General features: G+C 42.7%; 1 protein-coding gene across 2 annotated transcripts in view; it reads right to left on the reverse strand.

The window, feature by feature from the left end:
- Positions 1-22,237, reverse strand: part of CARMIL3 (capping protein regulator and myosin 1 linker 3) — a 2,002,476-nt gene that overhangs the window by 1,341,920 nt on the left and 638,319 nt on the right. For both annotated transcript variants that reach the window (XM_069633925.1, XM_069633924.1), the window contains exons 13-14: positions 3,301-3,410; positions 2,091-2,168 (exon numbers count right to left, since the gene is read on the reverse strand). In XM_069633925.1, the coding sequence (XP_069490026.1) occupies positions 2,091-2,168; positions 3,301-3,410 (188 nt within the window). The remainder of the gene's footprint in view (positions 1-2,090; positions 2,169-3,300; positions 3,411-22,237) is intronic.

Genomic DNA, 22,237 nt, shown 5'->3' on the forward strand with positions numbered 1-22,237 from the left:
ACTTTATCAGCAACCTGGCTGGATTAATTATTCACCTGGGCACCCGACTGGCTTGTAGCAGCATTCAAGATAACTGTCCCTGTGCTCGTTGCAAGCCTCCACACCACCTGCATCAGCCATCTAATCATACATTGGTGTAAGTGCTGCCAGCATAAGAACACTCACATAATGGCCTTACAGAAAATTGCGCTTGAGGAGGTATAACACCCCAGTATGAATGAGAGAATGAAGCAGAAATAATTTTCACAGCACCCCCATCAGACTTGGAAAATGTTGAAGCATTACGGGGAGACTGTTCACCTGATGGAACAAAGATACTGATTTTTGGGGAATATTTGGATGGGTATGAAGAGGAAGGGGACATGACCTGGGTAACAAGGGTGTCTCGTGTTCTGTTTTCAATGGTGCTGACCAATGGCAGTGTATTAAAGTTCTGGTGGTCAGCAACAATGTTACTTCAGTAATAACAAGTTGTTCCAGGGTGGGGTGTGAATAAATGTGGTACCACACGGGGAAGCATTGTAATGGAAAACTGTTAAACTGTGTGCTTCAATTACGCTTCCCTTATCAACGTTAAGTTCAAGGAGGCGATGCCTACGAACCAATAGAATCCTTGAGAAACATAGAAAAAGTGAACTCTCTAACTTGCAAGTGTTTCAATGTATGTACGACCATTGTATTTCTTGGTATAAAACTACTGTTCATATTCAGATGTCAGCCTTTCAAGCCCATCCACTGTTCTGTTTGATTTCCACTCACCCAGCTGTTATAAACAGAGTTGCTTCTTGCCCAGTGTTTGCTCTACTTTTTGAGCATGTGGTTTTTTATTATGCTCTAATTGGTGGACCCCTGACGACACAAGGGAGGCATTTCTGACCCACCTGTTCAATCATTCACTAGCCATTATTGATACAACTCTTCCCAACCCACCTCCTAAACCTCCTCCTGACCACCCCATATATGCCATTCTCTACAGCTCCTAGAAGCTAGTGATCCTATTGACAACTCATTGTAACCAGCACACTCCTTAGCCATTCTCAATAGATAATAGCTCTCAGCATCTTTTATGATTAATTACATATTCCTCCTCCCACAACCAGCATACCTGTGCCCTTCACTACCACTCACCCACATACAATGGCCCAACATCATTCTGTACTGATCCACAGACCCAGTATACTCTGTACCAATTCCCTACAGGTCACATCTGTTGCTCAGGCATTCCCCTTCTGCTGCTTTCCCCAGCACCCTTTTCACCCCCATAACTAGCTCTCCTACTATGCTTTCTTTCCGCCCAAATAATAAAGATGGCAGAAGTGGCAGTCGAACCCTGCTGGTCCCGAATGACATTCCCGAAGAGACAGAAAACAACTTTTTGCACAATGAAGGATTGCTGCATGTGTATAGCCTGGAACTGATAAGTATAAGAACATACTACCTAAACATTTAAAAACGACATGCATACTGATCAGTAGGTAGATTGGCTAAATCACATGAGTTGCATGCAGCAAAATAAACATGCTACTCCAATCTATTACTACATCAGGCCCTGCTGTGACACCATTGCGTATCGCTATTATTGAGTCAATGATCCAACACCATATCCATACGGTTCCCCAACAACCAGTATGTATACACCACCATTGAAACTTTCCCACAGATAGCACTATAACACGATACATATCAAGCCCCCAACAATCAGAGCTCCAAACCCATTGTCTACAGGTCCCCTACTCAGCCCTCAAGGCCCAATTACCTCCCAAAACCCAAAGCTTTGCAGTAGTTCCTCCTGAGCTGTTGGGAAACCATTATTCTGAACACTTGAATTAACATTTGATTGGTGAAGATCAAAGAGAATCATGCACCCTGTATAATCATGCACCCTGTATAAAGAGAATTACGCTAATTGTATGGTAAGGCAGACTAGAAGTTACACAAACTACAAAATAACCCAAAATAAAGTCGTATTTTCTTCTTTCTGTAACTAACATATGAAAGGGATAGTCAAGACTATTGTATCAGTGCCTTCAGCACACAACTGTAAATGAACGGCTTAAACAGGGCGTGTGCAAGTGGCTTGAGAATCTTACAGTGTCCACGGCGCAGTCAGTCCCAGTGAGGTCCAAATGAACCAGTGAGTTAGGCTGGGCTAGGAATGAGTAGAGTGCCTGTAGAGGGAGACACAAGAAAAGCCAGAATTTAGAGCTACCTTGAACAGATATGCACCTTTTTCACAAAATAAAGACCCCTGCGGGAGGCAGGTACTGGCCACTCCGCTGTAGGGATGTACTTTCATCAATATACTTGCAATCATATAAAACCCTTTTGATGTATGAGGCCATGTTCCTATCCCTTCATTTGTATGTTTGTAAAGCAGTTCCCCATATCCTGCACTTTTCCTTTATCCTTCCCTATAGTTAAGTCCTCCCACATTTCTTTGTGCATTTCCTCACATCTGCATTCTCCGGTTTTGTTTCAATTGTACGCTTGTCATTTTTTCCCCATGCAGCATTTTAGCTTTTAAAACAAGACTGTTTTCCTTCTGATTAACAAACCTTTCAAACCTTTTACGCTGAAAGACTTGTACCTAGAAACATGTTTTCATTCTTTAAGTTTTCAATGTTTTGATTTATTTGAACCACGTACAAAAAACATCACCTTGTGCCACGAAGTGCAATGGGAGAGGCGCTGGACTCCTGCACTATACGCAGTCTGTAGGCGCAATGCATGGGATCAGTACGGGTTTGCACTGGTAACAATCGGTGTCGATGAAAAAGACATTGAATGTTGGTTATTGAGCTTGCATCCCTTCACTATACCTTCCTTCCGGGGCGGCGCCCCTGTCAATCATCCTTCATAGGAACGCACTACATAAGAAGAGGGCAGCAGAGTGGCCCATACCCTAATCACTAGTAAGATGGTCCTCCTGCCTTCTCTCTTATCTCTTCCTGACATCTTTCCAATGATGCCGGTTCACACTCAGTGAAGGAACCAGCAACCACGCTCAACAAGACCTATGGAGCGCAAGCAGCTGCAAAAGGACATCTCAAACCGACAGACTACAGCCAATAGCGAGCATCAACTTCTCTCCAAATCTTCTGCTGGCCCCATGTCTGGGCTGTTAAGACTACATGAGGGTTTTGCCTTTGGGGATCAGTGTATTCACACACAATGTTTGCTGAATTCACAGCAGAGATCTGCAACGCTAGAGTACAACATATTTATTAATATCTCTCCCCCTGCCAGAATTGGCAGAACGAACCACAGTAAGATTCACACAGATAACTTGAAAGGACTTACATTGGCATCATCAGTGGCAAGAAGCCCAGGATTTTTGCTCAGATCCAGGTGAAGCAAAGAGCTGGCGAAGCCCGGATTTCCCCCAAAGGTTTGACACAAGGACGCTAAACCTATGCAGAGACAATGACAAACGGCACTCATCAGCATAGGAGCAGTGCAACGGTAGCCTGGCAACAGGAAGAACAAGGAAACAGTACAAAACATGCATGAAAGAATTTACTGTGGGTGCACTGCGCAACCCTGCGCTTTTGAATGATGGCCGTCATCCTGCATTCGTCTTAAGAGGTCAGCACACTGAGGGAGATGTGAAAGCTTTAACACATAAGCTCTGAGGCTCTTCATCCTCCAGAGCGGCACACCTACAATGTTCCCTGAAGTCAAGACGATAGTGTTCAATTCTGCTGCAATCATTGGGGATGAAATTGAGATGAATCACGTGTCCTTAGCCTTCCACCCCCAGACACATGCTCAAGACATGACACCACCAGAGCCCCTTTAAAAATATGTCACATACAATAACGACAGACCACTGGGAGGAATTGGGCTAGAGGAAGGCAGGTAGCATTCTGTCTTCCTGGGTGGAACGTTCACCATCTCTTTCAGTTACCAGAATAATGCCCAGCTCCTTGGAGTCGGTTATAGTCCCCAGGGTAACAGTAATTGAATCCTTTGAGGTTCACGCTGCAGCCTTTCAGATTTCCACCTGAGGAAGGGGCCTGAACCAGAGTGCACACATCTCTGGCCATTCATTGTATCATCATGTGCTCTTTGTATACAAAGTGTTGATGCTTTTGGAGAGAAGCACAATACACTAAACTAAACTTGTGGTGTGAGCTTTGAGGATGTCATGCTTTGGCTCCATTGCAACATTTAGCAAACAGTGCAACGGCCAAGCAGAACATGGTAGCCGCAGTCATCATGTCTGTACTCTATTTCAATCGTCCTGTTCTTCCATTCTCCTGGGACATCCTACTCTGAAACAAAAAGGGACCTGAACACCTGGCAGAAGTGAACCCCAAGTTCCGGTGTGCCCCTAACCCACACCCAGCCCTGCCCTCAAACGTCCAATCAGCCTTCCTCTTCTGCTCCTTTTTTGTTCTTCCACCACCAGTTTCGAGAAGAATTGGTGGTAGGTGGGTTGTATGAAAGCAGTGGAGCTGACAAACTGAATGTAATCTTGCAAGCAATTTGTTCTTAATCAGACATCTATATCCTGCCACAGGCCATGGGATCAAGGACAGACTCCTGGCAGAATAAGTGGAGTACAACTCGCTTTTAAGCATCTAAAACACAGAGGGTAGACTAAGACGTATAGAGTCTAGCAGGGCGCTTTCACAAACCAGGGAGTTGTCCCAATATAACAGTGCAGTACTGACACAGAGTTCATGTTCCCTAGTATACAGAGGTTTGGGAGTCTGGTTTGCACCACTCTGGGTGGTTCACACAGGGTCACTCACAGTTCCTGCAAGTGCCAAGGGCCCCAGGCTCCTTCTTTCATAATCTGTATGGAGCCCTCCCCATACCCCCTGACTTGTAGAAAAATTACTGATGCAGAACCCCCCACCACTAACGCCTTGGTGTTCGTGTTGTAATAGTAGATATCTTCGCTGACTGACTGTTAAAGTTGGATTTTGAAGCTGGAGTAATTATTGTTAAACTGCCCGAACAAAGGGTGGCATGCAAATACAAAAGGTTAATATTCCTCATCTACTTGTATATGGGTACCTTGCACCTTAAGATGTCTTGCTCCTCTTTTACTCTCGCTCAACTCTGGTCTTTCACACAAACCAGGATCTGTGCATGTGGGATGACCACTGTAAGTCATGGGCAAGGGTCAATCCTTGCCAACGCAAAGACTAAGAGAATTTACTCAGTCTCTGCCAGGTACTTTCATTCCACCCCCTTACAATATCCATGTATTACTCTTTTTCTCTCTCCCTCCCAGCACCAACTGCTCCATTAAACTCCTTGCTTCCTCCTTTCCATAGATATTCCCATATCTAGCTTTTGTCTCTGCACCACATCTTAACTTCCATAATTCTGGCTCCAGCAAGCCCCCTTTTATACGGAGTGGCAAGTCATAAAGGGTTCTCTAATGGGGGCATTTGGATCAGATGTGGCTGTGTCAAGAGGGCCGACAATGAGTAGCTCACTGCCAATCACCCCTTTGTTGCCCTTGAATGCTTTGGATAATATTTCTAATGAGGTTTTCTGATCTACGTTCAGAGTTTACAAAAGATGGGGATATGCCACCCATCTGACCTTGCCATGGTTTCACACTCTGTGTGTGTGTCCACAACTTGGCAGTCCATAAACCAGCTCATAGATAATAAATGCTCCTGGCTTCCAACCCCAATATGCAGGCTACTAGCATCGCAGGCATGCTCTTGGACCACCGGTAGAAACACTCAATCCCTTGTAGCAGCCATCTTGCAGTCTTGGTTCACCAGTCACAGGGGGTTCGCTGATGGACACCCTTTCTTCATTCTCCCTTCAGGAGTCTTTCGAGGCCCTATGAGCCAGTAGGTCATACTGTGGTGGGAGACTCTGCATTATCCCAGATTTACCACCCCCTGGGGGCTTTATCGCACAGTGGGTGGCTTACCCTGACTCTCAGAGCCTTGTGAAACCCCTCTCTGGGACTGCCACATGAGACCTTGCCACTAACCCTTATTTCATATACTGCAGATGATTCCACAGGGTTCACCGTTACCGAGGCATTGCAACTGTATACCAAGATCCCAATGGAGTCTAATCACAAATGTTCTTCAGCTGGCCAAACTGAATACCTACTCTAGAGCCGATGTCAAAAGGATGATTTCATTACGCATTTGCCATGGCCTAATTGTCAGATTGCACCAATATGAGCCTGTCTTTGAAACTCCACTGACACTGGGCCTCATTACAAGTTTCGCGGTAGCCGTGGCTGTTTTACAAGCACGGCTACCGCCAAACTCGCTACCGGCACCGCCACCCACGATTGGGCAATAACCGGCCCATTACGAGTTGAATGGGCCGGTAATTGCCCATTCACGGGCGATGGTATTGCCTGGCTCCTGATCCCATTCTGCCCCATAGGGCAGAATGGCAGTGGGGAGCATGGTTGCACCGGCACCGTTGATAACGGTGCTGGTGCAATCACGAGTTTTGCTCGCGGGTGCCGCATATCTCGCCAGGTCAGACCTGGCAGGCTGTCAGGCACCCGCGAGCAGAACTCATAATTCGGTGGTATGGTATGGACGGTGCCAGTGCATTACCAGCACCGTTCATACCGTAACCGCCAACATTATAATGAGGCCCACTGTCTTGATTTAAGAGCATAACCATCTATATATATAAAACACTTGGGTGTGTTTCGTACTCAGCTGATGCAATGTATCAGTGTTAGGTTGCACTCTGCTGTCCAAATGGCAAATTGCCCCCACTACAATAACAGCTATCATTTCAACATACAGATGCAATTTATCCATGTTAGGTTGCCCTCTGCTGTCCAAGTGAAAGTGCACTCACTTCAACAACAGCTATCATTTCAACATACAGATGCAATTTATCCGTGTTAGGTTGCCCGTTGCTGTTCAAACAGCAAAGTGCACCCACTTCAACAACAGCTACCATTTCAACAAATAGAATGAGCACGGTTCTACACGGTCACCTTCATCTTCCCACAGGGCACGGCGGTTCCAGTGTCAATTAACAGTTAATTACCGGCTCAACATTTCAGTCTCTAAAGAGTGAAACGCTGTATGTCGAATGCCTCCTCACGAGCTAAAACTGAAAGTAGATGCTATAATTATGCTACTATGCAATCTTATGCCATCACAGGGACTCTGCGGTGGAATAGGGTTGGCAATTATGGGTCTACAAAGACACATCACAGAGGCCTATGTGATCGATGGATCTTAGATACTGTTCTTATACCGCTCATACCTCTCATTCCATCTGATGCGTTTAGCCTTTTTTTAATGACCATTAATAAGTCACAGGGACCTATGCCCCCCTTCCAGGAAGCGATCAGTGGTAATGCTGATATTTAAGAAGGGGGACAGAAGTGACCCTATGAATTACTGACCCACATTGACCTATGTTACACCGGGAACAGCTAGCAAATGCTTAAAGCTTGAGGAAGCCCCAGGGCAGAGTTACATTGTAGCATACAAGATACTTCTCAGGATTCTATACCTCCCTTTCTAGGTTAGGCTCACCCGACGCACACAAAATTAGTGTATCAACTTGGTCCAATCCACCGATCCTGTGAGCCTGCCTAGCATTCATGTTATGAGGAGAAAAGTTAGCATCCGAAGAAAGATTAAGAAAATATGTGGGAAGAAAGATTTCCCAATTCATTTAGAAGAAATGAATAGGCTGAATAGGCTAAGTGAAGAGGCTGATATACGTTTCTCTGTTAGGAAAGACTTTCTTTTTGCTGCTTTCCCTCAATAGACATCCCAGCCTTGACTCTGGAAGCTAAGCAAAGCCATTTTGCTTTGCTAATCTTGCTTTGCTCATCTAATTCAGGGGCAATGGTCAGTCCCTATGGCTATCAGTCTAAGGGGACACTGTCCCCCATTATGAAATTCCTTATTTTGTATAACACTGCACACATCAACGTACAGTGAGGTACTCCATATCCCTTTATCTTTTGTTTTAAGTAACTTTACTGTTACTTGAATCATGTATCCAGGACGGGCTAGAGGCAGCAAATATTGTTCTACTGTGTTTTATTTTACTTTCTTGCATGCACTTTTACAGTACCCTGGCCCTCATTACAAGCTTAGCAGTGCAGGAAAAATGTGGCTGCAATTCTGTTACTGACACTTTTCCTGCACCATCAAATTTAAAAGTTTAGGTGGAATTACACCAGCGGAATTACTGGGCGATAAATCAGCTGATTTTTCGGAGGAAAGTAGCTGATTCACCTCCAGCTTGATGCAGGAGGTAAATCTGTCACTTTACCTCCACAAATTGATGGATTTATGGCGCAGTAATTCCACCACTGTTAAATCTGCCGAAAATCCCCATGGAGTTCTATGGACTACATAAATTGGGAATTACCACCATTTGTAACCCTGTGGTAACTCCACTGGACCAAGTGGTGGCGATTTATCTATTTTATTTAGTTGCATATGGTTAAAAAAATAACCTTTGCAAAAATAAGGTAAAAACAATCATAAAAACGTCATTACATACACTTTATTACACTACAATCACTCAAACAAATAGGATTTAAAACATGTAACATTCATACTAAAACAAGATATAAACCATTTCATTTAGTACAGTACACATGTAAAAACTTTAAAACTGATATATCCAGGAAGGGCTCGCAACTGTTTAAAATCCTTGACCAAAACCAATCAGTGTTAAACAAATCTTCATCTAAGTCAAAGAGCCCAAAAAGGATAAAATGTAATTCAGACAGAGCAGGGCATTCAATTAAAAGATGACGAGTTGTTTCAATTTGCAGAGTACAATATCTACAGAGCTGCAAAATGTGTTGAATTCCTTTTCTAGCACCCATTACTTTTGTGCTAGGGTATAAGTTCAGTTGCAACTAATGGATCATTATCTTTCCTTACGGATCATTCTTTCTTTATGTTGCAGGAAACTTGGTTAACTGCACCAATCATAATAGATGGATATAAACTGCACCAGACCTATGCCAAAAAAGGCCCGATGGGGAGACCTTATGTGGAACTGATGATAGGGGTAAGAAAAACAAGAACATCCAGAGAAATAGCTACCGATTCGGAGGATAACGTCAATGCGGTGGAGATAGTTATTCCTTTTAAGAATAATTGGACTAAACTTCTGTTGGTTAACATCTATAACCCCCGCGACGCATCAATGAGCGATCAAATACAAGATAAACTGCATGATCTCTTCATTGAGTGGACTAACGAATGTCAAAATAGCTTCATTGTCCTTGCTGGGGATTTTAACTGCTATATGAAAGGGGATGGAGGCACGACTAATAATAAGCGTTTACATCCGCACCCCCTCATGACTCAAGATCTCAGCGACGCTGAAGGGGAGAAGTGGTTGGGTTTTATGAAAAGTTGGGAATTGGAATGCCTGAACGGTCGAACGATGAGTGACCGTCCGGGACATTACACCTGGAGAGCAGGTGCTGCTTGTCGCACCCTAGATTATTGTTTCATCAGCCCCGAAGCGGCATCCTTAGTCAATGACATGGAAATTATAGATAATGATTGGAGTGATCACAGAGGCTTAAGTCTGAGTTTAGATTGTGCTTTTGATTTTACCCCAAGAATAGCGGCAGGAAGCCTGCTGGTTAACCATGCCTGTTCGCGATTAATATGGTCTGAGAAAAATATATCCAAAGCCTGTAACGATTGTGGTGAGTGGAACAATGATTATTATACTAAGTTTGTCAAATGTACAGCTGAAGATTTAGAAGGATGGATTTATAATTTTACAGCTAAATACGTAACTAAAAAATCATCATTTGTTATTAAAGAACGGGGCGAGATTGAGGTTTATGATAAGATAATTCGGGATGCTAAACGGACCCTGAGAAGGGATATACGTAGAATTAGAACTAATACATATCCTATCATGGATACACATATCAAGGTTAGAGAGGTAAAAAACAGATACAGGACATGGTTAAAATACTGGAAAAGATCGCAGAAATTGGCTAATTGGCAAAAAACCGTGAGAACTATCTGTTCAAGAAACGCCCGGAACATCTGGGCACTTCTGGGAGAAGCTAGGGGACATAGGGTAACCTCCCATATTAACCCAATTGATGCCGAGGAATGGGTTAACTTTCTGGAGACACGCAATGGCACGACGGCAGTTTATCCTGCAATATGTGCCACTACTTGCCATGTCCCTGAGCTGTTCCCGGTCCATGTGGAAGACCTAATAGACAAGATTACCAAACTAAAAGCCTCTCGAGCCCCGGGCCCAAACGGTCTTTCCAATCTTCTTATGAAGAGCAATCCAGTCTTCTGGGCCAATTTTCTGAAAATTCTTTTTGAAAAAGTCCTAAGGGACGGGATAATTCCAGAGACATGGCAAAGAGCAATCTTAGTGCCGGTATTTAAAAAAGGTAACAGGTTTGATCCAGGCAATTATCGTCTGCTCTCCATGTTAGATTGCTCTGGCAAATTATTTGCCTCCCTACTATTGCAGAAATTACAGTTCTGGGCAGAGAAGGAAGGGATTCTGGACCGCTATCAAAGTGGGTTCAGAGTCGGTTATTCTACTGTCCAGAATCTGTTTATCATGAATAGCCTCAGAGATAAAGCCTTATCCCCTAATAACCCCCCTCTGTATGCCTTATATATTGATTTCAAAGCTGCGTTTGATACGGTGAACAGAGAGAAGTTATGGAGGAAGCTTAAGGGCTTGGCATGCCCTGAAGGATTGCTCTATTATCTCCAACAATTACATCATAACACCTCTGTACAGTTGAGGTTAGACGGAAGTGGATCCACTACGAGGGTGGTAGAGCAAACTAGAGGAGTTAAACAGGGATGTGTCACTGCCCCCATATTATATAATTTGTTCGTCTCCGATATCCCTGAGTGTTTGGGAACTGTGACTAATTGCCCTCCTAAAGTTGGTGCTCAGCACTGTTTAGTCCTGGCCTATGCGGATGACGTGGTCATCTTTGACCACACATTCAGTGGCATTCTACGCTCGGCTAAGCGACTATGGGAATACGCGGAGGAGAACGAACTCACAATTAACCAAACGAAGACTGAATTGATCTTATATAGTCATGGTAAAGTGAACCACCCTAGAATGATAGTAAGAGGACAGGAAATACAATATACCAACTGCTATAAATACTTGGGAGTTGAATTTGATTGTAAGGGAAATTTCCATTCCTGCGTTCAAGCTAGTAAAATAAAAGCAGCACAATTAACCTCCATGATATGTCAGTTCTCGCGCAATAAAAGTGGATACTCAGTGTGGGCAGCACGCCAACTCTACATCCAGTGCCTAATTCCTATGGTAACCTATGGGCTGGAAGCTCTAGTCCACTTAGATCTGGAGTGGCTTCAGGTACTGGAGGGTCGTTTTTGGCGCAAACTGCTGGGTCCACCACAGGGAATACCAATGGCAATCCTAAGATTAGAGTTGGGTTTACCTTCCCTAAAAGCTCTGGTACTAAAGAAAAGAGCAGAAATTTATATTAAGATGCAGGTCACCCCGATTAACCCTCTCCTGAGGACAGTAAAAGAAGACATTGCTGGGAATAAGCAGGTCTATTTTATGAGAGAAATGACAGTTCTATTTGAGATGATTGAATGGACCCCTAATTGGGGAGATAATTATGAACATTTGAAGGCCCAAATGGCGGAACGTCTCAAAATATGGGATTGGCAGAATAATTTCAGACATCTTGCGAGTCTTCATAGCTATGGGTTCACATCTCATATTCTATATACTTTCAGAAGGGCACAAAGATATTTAAATCTTTGCCCCTCGAATAATTTGAGACGTTTCTTATTACTTCTACGTATTAACCACCTCCCTATTCTAACGGTGTTGGGCCCACAACGGGCCATCCCCAAAATTGAGCGTTTCTGTAGGATATGTAAGAACAAAGCCTCACCTGAAACTGCGAGACATGTCCTCACATTATGTCCTAGATTAAGCTCAATTTATATAAAACACTACAGTAGATATGTACATAATCTTGATCACATCAAATCTAAAGATTTCTGGAACATATGTCTCAATACTTTGAATCCTAGTCTGCATTTGGCTCTATACAGAGTATGGTATATGATTAAGGGAAAACTTGAAATTTAAAACTCAAAACCTGAAATTTGAAACAGATGGATATGCCATCCTCCCGGTAAATAACAGAAGGAACTGAGTTGCCATACGAAGCTATCTGAAAACTTAAAGGTGCTTGTGACCCATGAAACCTGTAATAAACGAAATGTAGGTGAATATTTCTAAATATATCTCCTTTTCCTTTAATCTCAGATTTTATAATTGGTTGTTTTATTCTAAGTTGTTGTTTTATAGTAATAAGAATTTATTTCTTGGTATATGTGTAAAGTTTTTGTTCAAAAAACTGTATCACATTAAAAAATAAAATAAAAAAAATAAAAAAAAAGTAACATTTCCATCCAATGTTTCCTTGTGGGCTGCTGTTTAAGATAAAATGGCATCTCATTGAATGCTCTCACTTCATGCTCTAAATTATGAAACAAATGATACTCCAGTGCTGTTGCTTTGTTCATAATCCAATACAACTCAAAGATAGTCCTCTTTTTATCGATACATAAAGCAACACTTTCCTTAAGATCCAAGTCATAATCAGCCAAAAGTGTTATACTTGCTTGGAACCATTCAAAGTGCAGAGTACGAAATTCAGACAAAACACAGTTTTCTAGAGGAAGCAAGAGTGATCTCAACAGTTGCAACCGCTTCCTATCTGCACGCGCTTGCACGAAATCAGACCCACCTACTTCTAATAACAGGTATCGGAGTCTCCTTTGGGAGGATAAGCAGTCTTTTCCACACTAACGACTTCACTCTCCAACAGATATTGGGCAATACACCTGTTTCAGCTCAATATAACAAGCGGGGAACCACTTTTTACTGGGAAAACTTGACCATTGGGATTGCCGAAAACCTGCCAAACCTCCCGTAACACGCCGATATTTCAGACAATCATTCTTGTTTTCTTGATCATCCGATAACAGTCAACTTGTTTGGTTTTCTTTGCACTGATTTCAATACCCAGATATTTAAAATTCTGGGCAACTTCCAGGTGCTTCTTAGATATACACAAATTAAAATGTTATTTACTTTTTTAACATCATTTATCATTGCAATTTTTGATTTATTTACAATCAATTGTAAATCTAATGATACAAAATAAGCGCTGGTCGCTGTCAAGGCCCTTTGAAGGCCAATAGGGGTCAAATTAAAAATAACTATGTTGTCGGCCTAAAACAGGTAATTGATTGGCAAATGTCCTAACTTCGGAGGAAGGTTTTGAATTTTCTTAAAATGCACCACAATGAATAATATATAAATTAAATAAAAATGGCGCCAGGACAAACTCCTGATGCAACACACAACAACTATTTATCCACCTCGTGTAGTTCCCTTTTTGGTCAAGACGCACCCTCACCTTAGTGTCGGAGTGCAAAGCAATCAAGATATCCACCAATCCAAAAGGACATTCCACCTTAGTTAGCTTTTCCCAAATGCATTGACGGTTAATCCAATCAAAGGCCTGAGAAATGTCCAAAAACGCACAGTACATTACCTTTTTCTCCTGAATGGTCTGAATTTGTAAGAAGTTAATTACAAATCAATTATGAGCAGTATTCAAACCTGTTCAAAAACCAGACTGAAATTTGTCGATGCTACCATTCTTGTCTGCCCAAACCCATAAGTGATTCACAATAATAGCCCCAGAAATCTTACTAGAGGCATCAAGAGGGAGATAGGACGGTAATTTGATGGACTTGTCCTATCTCCCTTCTTGTAAATGACCATGAGGATGGCAGATGTTGATCCTTTACAATCTCACAGAATAAAACATATAAGACTGCAGCCCAGAGGTTCGGATTTGACTTTAATGTGGCATTTGCCAAACCATGAGGGCACGGAGCATTAGAGGCTTTGCTTTTCTTGATTAACCCCTTTATCTCCAACAGGTCTATCTCCACCTGATCAGACCAAGTGATGTTATAAGGCGGAAACCCTTTTATCCCTTTGTTTTCACGATAAAGGGTAGAAAAATGGGTTTCCGAAAGTCTGGATTGACTTTTTGGCATTGGAGAGAACATTGGTCTAAGGGATCCTTGATCAATCTCCAAAAAGGAGAGGTAACTTTTTTGGAATAATAGAGCAAAGCATTGATTCTACATCATTAATGTACAACAGAAAGTGATGGACTTTAACCCAATTTTTGTAATTAAGTTTCAATGCTTTTGCCTTTACCTCATAATCAAGCAATGTCTTTCTTAATTGTCTAAGAGCTTTATTAAACTCCCTCTTCTTTCCTGAAATAAGGGTACCGTACTTGTGCCTATGAGACTGATTATTGTTTGCCTTTTTAGTACTCCCTAGATTAGGGGAATATAAACTACCCAGAGCCCTTTGGATTGCCTTATCATAGGTCGATGGATTAAAAATAAGGCCATCCTCTTTAGACCCATATAGAAAATACACTAATTAAAATGCAGTGACAGTGCAGGTTTCCATATTAATGCTTGATTTCTTCAATTAACATCCGCTACCAAAATTTAAATTTAAACTCGTTTGGTGATTCCACTTATACTTCAACGTCAGCAATATCCAATGAAGGTCACTAGATTACATAGTTGTCACTTTTAGCCTATTACAACATTATTTAGATAAAAATACATAGTCTAAAATGGACCTCAAAAGACCATTTGTCCAAGTGAATTCTGGAGGCCTGTCATCCATAGAGTTTCCATTTGCCAGTATTAAATCCCAACTATTTAGTTCTGTTCTTATTACTCTCCCTCTTTGCCTCACCAAGGAAGAAGCCCCAATCCTATTTTTTTAACAATACCATTTGGGGTCCCAGGCCTTCACTATTAAAATTCCCCAATATATTAATTTCTGCATCATTATTTTCCAAGGCATTTAAAACAAGAGCAGACAGAGCTTTCAAGAACATTTCAATCTCCCCGGATTTAGGATTAAAATAGACATTGCACACATAACAAAATTCATTACTAGAGTTCCCAAACATACTAACCACTTTTACCACTTGAATATCATTGTGGTGTGTTTCTATTTTAAACAATTTGAGGCCAATGCCATTTTTAAGGGCACAATGAAGAACCCCCATAGGCCGGGCCATAGACCCTGAATTGGTTCCACTGTGAGAAATGCATAACCATCTATTATCTAGAATTCATCCACGTTTCCTGCAGGCAGGATCATGGAATATTGTCATAGAGAAATAATGTCTGTTTCCAGAAACTTATGGCCTCTGCAATTCCATGACACCAAACAAAGATGGTCTAACTGTTCAAACTATTATGCATGCCGCCCCCTCCATGCAAAGCAGACAAGACAGAATTCCAATCGTAAACCAATGCCAGTGATTCTTTGCTGGCCTGATTCTTAAGTATTAATGTTCATGGAAAGAGGAAAGCAGGATATCAGTTCATGCATAGATCTGGACGAGAGAGAATTTACAACAGGTATTGCCTCAGGTAACAAGACCTTTGGTTCCTCTAAAACCTGCAACACATCATATCCCATTGTTAACCAGGATTCTAACTCAAGGACAAAACCAGAGCCCTTACCATTCGTGAAAAGAAGTATAGCTTAGCCAGACTTAATCTACCCTTCACAGGGAACAGAACCAATGCAATATCACTAGAGTCACTAGAGGAAATCAATCGTAAGCTGGGAATTTCCAAAAACAAGGCCAAAATGTGACTCCGATTTAAAGGGAACGAATCCCTATTTGAAAAAACCTCGCTCAGGATTAATGTGTGTTCCTCTGAGAAATTAATATTCCCTCCTACACTTGGTTTTTTGCTTTCAGTATAACCCGATATGTTCATCATCCCATGATATGCTAACAGAGAAAAATGTCCCTTTAGCCCTTTGTATCTATAATTTATTAATTTATTTTTTTGGTTTACATAGCAGCGTTCTGACGTGAAGTGACGTTTCAGCTAAATCCGCTGTATACCCTAACCCACTTGGGGCTAACCTCAACATTGTGGATCTGCTGTCAATGGTAGTTAAAGGACCAGGAGGAACTATTGCACAAAAAACAGCTGTAGCTCTTCCGGGATAGAATCAGCCTTGGGTACTACAGACAACCTTAGTCATCTTTCATCTAACGTGAGAAAAGATGACTTCATTGTATCCTATTGGTTCAAAAACCGAGAATCCAACTTCTCTGACACAACCAAAGGAACTTCTGATATCCCGTTTGCCGAAAGAGCACATGTAGATCTTTAGTTTTATCTAGAGGGCCTTGGCCTGAGGCTTGGCATAATTTCGTAGTAGATGTGTTTTTAGACATCTTCAGGCCTAGTCCCTGAGGAAGTAAAATGGGTGCCAATGATAGCAGTTTTTTTTATTGGCAGTGCACGCTCACAAAGATTCTTCTTGGTGAATGTGCCACTTCAAAAGAGCTAATCAGCATGTTCACCAGCTGGACAGTAGGATAAAGGTCTTCCATACTAGCCATAATCATGTCTGACGGTTCACCTATGCTCTCCATCTCTGAATAGAGTGACAAAATACTATGATCTAAAACTTCTAGTGGCTTCGATAAAAGCTTTACCAATGTATCAATTGCGCCCTCAGGTCCAGAGGTCTCTGGCTTTTTTCGAGATTGTCTAATTACTTATTAGCTATCCTTGGTTTAGGTGTTAAATCCTTATGAGACGAAATCATCATCTCTGACTGTCTAGACAAACTGGCACTAGACAGCGGTTCCTCAGGAGTAGGAGAAAGACTGAGTCCGCCACATGTTCCTCATAAAGCTGCGAGAACCTTTCCGCTGCTGTTTAAAGGAATTTTTCATGTTTTTTTCCCTCTAAAAAAGTTGAACTAGCAGTTGTATTGGTTGCCATGTCTGCCGTCTAAGTTTTTATACAGCCATTAGTTACGTTATCATTTGAGTTCTTGTCTGGCGATCGTCTAGGACTAGAAACTGCTAAATTCCAGGAAATGCCCGGAAGATCATTTCTCAGGTCTTGAAGAGAATCCCTTGAACACTGCACTTTCCCGTAAATAAATCCCTCCAAAAAAGCCATCTTGAAGGACATTATGTTTAGGAGGGTTCGTTGCTCATGAAATTCCTCTGCAATTAAGTCATAAGAATTGGCCATTTGTGAAAGAGTGAAGTTCAAGGCGTGAAGGACTGATCCCGGAGTATTAGGGATCTTGTGGAATGTGGTATGTAATCGAGATAAGCCACCTATGTCCAGTGGCGAGTCCTGCAGAGAAAGATCTAACTCTGATGTCATATTTTTAGATCCTCTGTTGTAAATAACAATGGGGATTGTGAGAGGTTTGTATCTTAAGTTAATGGAGTTCCAGAGGAGAAAGAGATACGGCGGACTTTGGGAGCTCCTGCTGCTTCTTCCGTCAGGATGTTATCTCCATTGACTTTAGCCAAATCTTGTACAGCCTCAGATACAACAGCATTGTTGTTTAAGCAAGATACTTTTAACAGTGCAGTGTCTTTAGGGGAGCATATGACAAAGCCGGTGGAGGCGGAATCGTAGAAAGCAGGGAAGCCATAACTTCACTTTCCAAGGCTACGGAGACGGGTTTCCAATTGTTGCTTGCCGAATAAGTATTTTGGCAGAGCTTATCGTCACTCTTGAGCGAATAAGTGGTCATTTACGCAAGTCACAGATTTTGTAAAATCACTCACCGGAGCTGCTGGACAGGCTGAACATGCTGAACAGACTGTGAAAAGAAAACGCTCCATGCCAGTTGCACTGACTAACCATCAATCGCCCACAGAGCCCCAACAGAGCACTTTCTGCTCCGCGCTTCATGCAAATGAAGGGGTTTTGAAGGATTACCTTGTTGCGAGAACGAATGCTCCACCTCCACCAGTGAAAACAGCAGAAAGACTCAAAGAAACTCCAGACTCGACAGCAGACCACTCTCTGCTCGGCTCCCCTCGCGGTTGCAATGGTAATTGAGTTTGATAGTAATTTTGCGGATTTACTGCCAAACTTGTAATCAGGCCCCAAATACTCTATAATGGCTGTGCCATGAGATTTCCCGATGTCCTTCTCTGTACAGGCGCGTCATAGATGACTCATATCATATCATTTCCTCTTTTGGCCTTCTTCCTGCCCTTTCAGGTTTGTGTACGCCATAAACAATAAGCCCTTTCCCAGGCATAACCTTGGCTTCACCGGGCAAAGCAGTGGTATGTATTTGTGGCCAGAAGTGGAGGCTGGGACTGTCTGGTTTCAGTCCTAATCCTAGCCAAAATGTGTCTGTTGAAGGGCAGATGTGGTAGACGGAGGCTGTCCATAATTGCACAGCACCTGCCAGTTTGAATGGTGCAGGTCCTTGCTGTTGGTGGGTTTATGGGGTGACTCCGGCTTGGATTTAGTATAAGAGGAAGACTCCTGCAGGAATACTTCAGATTGTCGCTGGGGCCAAGAACACTTCAAAGAGATGCATTCTGCTGAAGACCCATAGATCATTGTTGCAGCCAACCAGAAATGCCTTCAGCAACCATCCTGGAGTAACCCTCCTCTTTTGTCTGATCTCCTGAAGGCCAATTTATTGGTGTTTCAACTCCTGGACAGGTGGAAACAACCAGTCTTGACCTCTTTTCGAGGATCCTGCCTTTTGAAGCCTTTGGAGGTTTCCTGGGACCAGTCTGTGCACTGGCCAGCTCTCGCCTGGGCTATCTCACTGCATTGGTCGTTATACATAGTTCCGGCTTGGGACTCTGCAAACCCTCGACTAGTGATACAAGAGTTCTTTCCCTGCAGTTGCAGCTCTCTGCCTGACTACAGTGTTCATCGCTGTCTCCCACCTGTATTGTGTCGTCGAGACCTCCTGAGTCAGTCAGCATCGTGGTAGCCTCTTCTTCATTGTACCCAGGTTGTCCAGCTGTGTAGTGTCAGAACCATTTCACCAGAGCGAAATCCTGATGCTGAAAATAACCGCTGCACCAGCGGCCAGTGGAGCCTGTCCAACACAACCGAGGCATGCAGTAAGTGAGCCCAGTGGACTCGGAAGGAACTGGAGTAAAGGGAATGAGTTTACAGGCCCCATTAATACTTTCATGGAAGACATCTCCACAATTCTATCTGAAAATCTAAACGATACATCCCAAACCCTTCTGCTAGGAGACCTGAATATAGGCTATTTTAATGATGCTAATGACCAATATGCTACTGCGGTGGCTAACATCCTGGGCAAGCTCGGATTCACCCAGAGAGTGAACGAACCTACCCATAACAAAGGGAGAAGCCTCGACTGGGTTGCCGATCACAACTGCAATGCCTCTATCACCTCTATCACACCCCAAATTTGGACTGACCACCACCTTATATCGTTTGGAATTGAAACTAAAAGAACTACCTCACAGGCACCACCTGCCCTTCCCACACTCAAGAGAAACAAGAAAAACATCACTACAGAAAAAATACTCCCTCATATCCTGCCAACCCTCAACTCCTTACCGGACAATACAGACCCTAGCATCCTAATTGAAGAATTCAACAAGACTATGGACATCACTCTTGACAATATCGCCCCTCTAAAACTTAGAAGTAGTAAGCCTAAAAACCATCTCAATAACTTGTTCACTCCCCATCTGAAAAACCTAAGAGTAGACAAAAGAAAATGCGAATCAGCATGGAAACTTCACCCCACTCTAGAAAACAAACTAAAGCTAACTAAAATTTCATCCCAATACAAGAAGGATATACTGCTGGCCAACGCAAGCAAATTCCAGTATGAAGGAACTTTTCACAATTCTAAAAGAATTAGAAAATCCCATCATAGCCCAAGACAACTGTGTCAAAGACAAAAAATTGTGCACTGCAATTCAGCATGCACTAGCTAACAAAGTGGCTAACCTACAAAACAAAATTGCACAAAAAAAAGCTACACTTACTGTAACAGCGCCACCCCCTATCAAAACGACTCCGCCTAACATTAATCGCGTCACCCAATTTCATTTCACCAAAGTCTCTATTACAGAGGTCGAGAAAGTCATCTTGGGTCTCAAACCACCGAACCGCAAAGGTGACCAATGCCCAGCACAATTTATCAAGGACGCTGCAAGGGATCTGGCATCTTTCATCACCAAACGTATTAATGTTTCCTTCACATCTGGCACAATACCCAGCAATCTTAAACAATCTTGGGTTCTCCCACTTCTTAAAAAACACACGCTAGACCCCCACCATACCGACCAACTACAGGCCCATCACCACAGTACCTTTCCTACTCAAGATCCTAGACAAGGTAGCATACATCTAAATCCAAAACTTCCTAGAACTTAACCAACTATTAGGCTCCCGTCAATCTGGTTTCCGGCCACTATACAGCACAGAAACTGCTCTCATTGATCTTAAAGCCCAAATAGACAATCTAAGAGACACTGGAAAGCTTGCACCAATCCTCCCCTGGACCTGTCGGCGGCTTTCGACTTGGTGGACTACAACGTCCTATGTAGCCACCTGGACTCAGCCACCCACTTTTCCAGTGAGGCCATAACGTGGATACAATCTCCTTCCTTAGTGACCGAACTATGAGGGTTTTCTCACTATCTGCAGCCGTATAACATATTCACCAAGCCACTGTTTGATGAGTTGGACCGTCTGGGTATCACCTACACTAATTACGCAGGTGATACCCAGATCCTACTACCATTCACCAGTGACTACTGCAAGGATTCAGCACTGGTGAATAGAGTTTACAGCATCGTTCAGACATGGATGGCCACTCATGGCCTCTGTCTGAACGACGACAAAACAGAGCTTCTCATCCTGGGATCCACATCTCTCCTCACCAGACTTGGCACAAACTACTCATCATTCACTATTGATGGAAACCTCATCAAGGTTGCCAAAGAAGTAAAAACATTAGGTTTTTACTTAGACTCCACTCTAACATTCACTAAACAGGTAAACTCCCTAGCCTCCTCCACAGCATATGCATGTACATTAATTAGAGCTGGCAAGCACTTCCTCTCATCCAACAGCTGTTTAACCCTAGCTAGAGCCCTTATGTTATCTAGACTAGACTATTGTAATGCACTATACATAGGAACTAATAAACACATTACCAACAAGATTCAGATACTCCAAGACAACGTCCTTAGAGCTGCACTTAATATCTCTAGGAAAGAACATATCTCTGAAACTAGAAGGAAATGTAAGTGGCTTTCCACACTGGAGAAAATCAAACTGAAAACTGTCTCTCTCACTCACAAAAGCCTAAATAACAAGGCACCACGCTATCTAACAGAAAGATTCTCCAGAAAAACCTCTACCAGACCCACGAGACACGTTAACTCCAATTGCCTTCAAGTGCACCGCTTTGAGCTATCCACGATTGGGGGTACCAGTTTCCCAGTTAAAGCGGAGCAACTCTGGAACTCACTACCTACCACACTCAGAATGGATCAAACCTTTGCCAAATTTAGACAAAATATGATCACTTGGCTCCTAGAGAACACTAATGAATGAACTTGTAGATCTCAGACACACGTGTAAATAATTATATATTTTTTCTGCATATTTCTTTGCTTATTCCTCTCCATACCACTGCCTATGTATCATACACCAGTAATTACTAGAATAGAGGCTTTGCCATTACTTTTTTGCCATTATTTGTAACGATTGTGTCTATTTGTAACTATTGTATCCCTTGTACTAAGCTGTATAACTCCTTACTGCTCGCGCCCTGATACCCTCGGGTCTGCGCATAATAAATTTCAAACAAACAAACAAACAAACATCTCTGTTGCTCCACTCCTATTCCATAGGGTTTAACAGGCCCAAAGTCCTAACCCTACCTCTCACATGCAAGGCCATGATCGGGGGAGTTCTGGCCAATGACCACCCCCCCTGGGCTTCCCTTAAGGTGGTGGGAATAGGAGAGGATCTCCTAAGAACTTTGCTTGCTTTGTCTTCACGACTTGCAACACTTACACATACATGTTGGTTTGCCAAACCTTGTTCGGCCTTCTTAAAAGCCTCTCAACTCACTACAAAGGGTTAACTTTGGGATTTGTGACTGTTATGGCACTAGGCTCGATCTCCTTTAAGCAGGTAAGGACTTTCTAAGTATGTGGCCTTATTGTATAAGGCACTTTAAGAGTTACTTATCTGATTACTAACCGGTTTATCACTTACATTTGTTTTCTTAACTTGCTTTACTACATTTACAGTGTTCTATAATCTGCTCTAACTGTGCGGACAGTACCCCAAGGTGG

Source organism: Ambystoma mexicanum, chromosome 13 (genome assembly GCF_040938575.1).
Source record: "Ambystoma mexicanum isolate Mex_15411 chromosome 13, UKY_AmexF1_1, whole genome shotgun sequence".
Classification (NCBI taxonomy): Eukaryota; Metazoa; Chordata; class Amphibia; order Caudata; family Ambystomatidae; genus Ambystoma; species Ambystoma mexicanum.